The sequence below is a fragment of the Glossina fuscipes genome, unplaced genomic scaffold (genome assembly GCF_014805625.2).
Source record: "Glossina fuscipes isolate IAEA_lab_2018 unplaced genomic scaffold, Yale_Gfus_2 61489, whole genome shotgun sequence".
In the NCBI taxonomy this organism is placed as follows: domain Eukaryota; kingdom Metazoa; phylum Arthropoda; class Insecta; order Diptera; family Glossinidae; genus Glossina; species Glossina fuscipes.
Window position 1 is genome coordinate 7,356 of NW_024003701.1, and position 3,013 is coordinate 10,368.

Genomic DNA, 3,013 nt, shown 5'->3' on the forward strand with positions numbered 1-3,013 from the left:
TAAATAAGAGCATGTATGTGTTTGATGCGTTATTTGAAGAAATAATTATGTGATATTAATCTTCTGCGTTAAAGCAGCGAGAATTTGTCTCCGTACAGCAGCATAAGAAAAAAGAATGTCGAATTTAATATGCCGGCACACACCGCAATGTTGTATTGCCCCAAATATGAATTGTAGATTGTCTCTTCGTATATATATATATATATTTTTTATTATTATGCATCTTCTAATTCCCTTGTCATTATTAAGGAGACAACAATGAGATTCTAAGGAAAACTATGCGAATCTCTGAAGAGTCTCCTTGTTAAAAATAAAATACATGAAGTTTTAAAAATCACTTATCTGTCAATGTTGAAGTCAAAATTGAATAATGACATTGATACACTAAACTATTTATTATTTATTTAAATGTTAAACAATTGTGTGGTTATTTAAATATTAAACAAATTATTTATATTTGAAATGTTATAATTTAATATTTTGGTACTATAACAACAATTTGTTGCTTATGAGTATTTTCATTCATTTCACATTAACAACATAAATTTATTAGAAACAACCCTGGGCTGAACATATGGTACTTGCATCTAAACATTGGAACTGACTTATTTAAAAAAGGATAACAAAAAGTTTCTACCAAATATATTTATACATATGTATTAATATATATTCTTAAAAGGCCTAACCCAATCACCTTAAGCGAATAAAAAAAATGGCTACAAATGAGCATAAAAACTTAGCAAATATAGTGAAATCGTTTCATGAATCCTTACGTCATCTATGTCAACAGCAAGGAGCACAAGAAGCTTGGAAAAAACATGTAAAACAACGGGGTCGTCTAAAAGAATACGCTACTGCAATGCACAAGTTGGCACAAATTTGGGAGGACAAGGACAACACAAGTAAAGAGGGCTTAGAAGCAAGAAGTCGTATTAAATGGACGATTGAGTTTTGTTTAGCGTATTTCTACACAGAACTTATTTATTTGGAGAAAAGGTCACGGGAACAACGCTTATTGGATTCTTGGACAGGATTTGATTGCTCGCAATGTCGATATATGAAGAATGTGCCAGAAAAGATAAAAGTCTTGGATGTTGGTAGTTGCTTTAATCCATTTGCTAAAGTACCATATTTTGAAGTGACAGCTGTTGACTTGTGTCCAGCTACTGATGATGTTCTACAAACTGATTTCCTAAATGTTCAAGTTAAGTCAATGGAAAATCCTAAAGTTGGGTTGGAAAATAATACAGTGACCTATTTACCGACTATATATTACGAATGTGTTGTGTTCAGTTTATTGCTCGAATATATGCCAAGTTCGGAGCAGCGCATCAATTGCTGCAGCAAGGCTTATGAACTCTTAAGACCAGAGGGCATCTTAATTATAATAACGCCTGACAGTGACCACGTCGGGAGAAACGCCGCTCTAATGAAGAACTGGCGTTACACCTTAAACTGTTTGGGTTTTATGCGTATACGTTTCGAAAAATTACCACATATTACATGCTTGGTTTTCCGGAAAGCAATTGATCCCCGCATATCTGAAAGATGGTCCATTTTACATAAGGAATCTTATATGACTTTCAGTTTAAAAATACCACAGGATAGTAAATCTAAGACACTTGCTGTTCCATCCCGAAAAAAACAGAAAAGTGCATACTCTCCAGAAAAATGGAAGACTATCCTCGCGTGGATTTGTAAATTGATGAAGGCGTTATGGATATACCTCAATTATTTATTTCAATTTAGAATGAAGGTCGGACACCATAGAAACACTTAAAAACCAATACGCTGGAGCAAATGCATTATCTTCTAAACTTAACTGGGACGGTGTTGCATGAGATGTTAAGAGGCAGCAGCACTAATAAAGCAGCAATAAAAATGTCTTCACTTTTTTAACAAATTCTTAAAGTGAAACATAGGAAGTAATAAATTATTTTATAAAAAAATTGAATTTTGGAATTTTTGATTAATTTTGCGCAATCGAGTCTACAATAACTTCTGCTTTATTAAATCAATTCAAGATATTACGTTAATCAAGTGATATATAAATCAATTTTTTAATGTTAAAAATAGAAGCAAGCGTATAAAAACAGTAGAAAAAACTAATATCAGAGGTAAGCAAATTGCATAGCAAAACATATATGTAAAGTACGAACATTAAAAAAGTAAGAGAACTAATATTAAACGATTTTATTTTACTACTGCTTTTTACAATATTCTCCGAATTAAGGAAAAGACCAATATTTTCTAATACCTAATATCACTATTTTTCTTTTTTTCATTTAATTTTGTATCATTTTGCTAACCAAAAACTGAACTGAATGATTCATATCCTTTTTCTCTCTCTCTGCATCTTTCAGTTATGTTTAGCAAGCGCGCCAAATATAATATATATAAACCTTCCCTCGTTCAGCAGAACGAGAGAGCTGGGAAACCAGTTTGAACTCTTTCCTTTCATTACGGACGCTGTCAGATATGAATTTCTTTTTTTGATCAATGTCAAAATTTTTTCAAACATTAATTCCGGTATTAGATTTCTGTAGAATTAAACGTTATTTACGATGTTATTTTCTTTTCCAAGTAAAATCTGCAACATATGAACGTTGTGCGGACAGGGGCAATCATTTCGGGCGCTGAGGCTGAGTGGCTGAGGCCGCCGGATATTTGCCATAATCGAAATACGATCAAGAGAAAATCACTTACGAGAATATGCCTTGATCGCAAATACGAACAGGTATTTGCTGTAGTAGCAGTCAGCGTAATGGGTATAGATATAAAATTTTAACTGTCCGATGTACGATGTTAATGATACTAACATTGAACACCGCTGTCATATATGCAATAAAACCTCTTCCATAGCCAGAGCTCTTCGAACACATATCTATCATAATCACGAATGTGCCAGAAAATTCAAATGTACCCTTCGTGAGAAGGCATTTAAAAGAGCTCAACATTTAAGAGTAAGTTTTTCTCAATTCCAATTTCATGTCAGCAATCTTATATATATTCA

The 3,013-nt window shown here is 32.8% G+C and overlaps 1 protein-coding gene across 5 annotated transcripts; it reads left to right on the forward strand.

Annotated features, from left to right (window-relative positions):
* The first annotated feature begins 571 nt into the window (after positions 1-571).
* LOC119643636 (S-adenosylmethionine sensor upstream of mTORC1) lies at positions 572-3,007 on the forward strand. 5 transcript variants are annotated; one of them, XM_038043015.1, is made up of 3 exons: positions 572-2,117; positions 2,364-2,797; positions 2,863-3,007. In XM_038043015.1, exon 1 carries the CDS (start codon positions 713-715, stop codon positions 1,778-1,780), a length of 1,068 nt encoding a protein of 355 aa, XP_037898943.1. In that variant the 5' UTR covers positions 572-712; the 3' UTR covers positions 1,781-2,117; positions 2,364-2,797; positions 2,863-3,007. The 5 variants fall into 5 exon arrangements, with proteins under 5 accessions (XP_037898943.1, XP_037898944.1, XP_037898941.1 ...); XM_038043016.1 differs by having other exon boundaries at positions 2,867-3,007; XM_038043013.1 differs by having other exon boundaries at positions 2,364-2,529; positions 2,585-3,007.
* Positions 3,008-3,013: the final 6 nt, after the last annotated feature.

What these genes read in the sequence shown, in the direction of transcription:
- LOC119643636 (XM_038043012.1), top strand. Translation starts at nt 713, where the DNA reads ATGGCTACAAATGAGCATAAAAACTTAGCAAATATAGTGAAATCGTTT.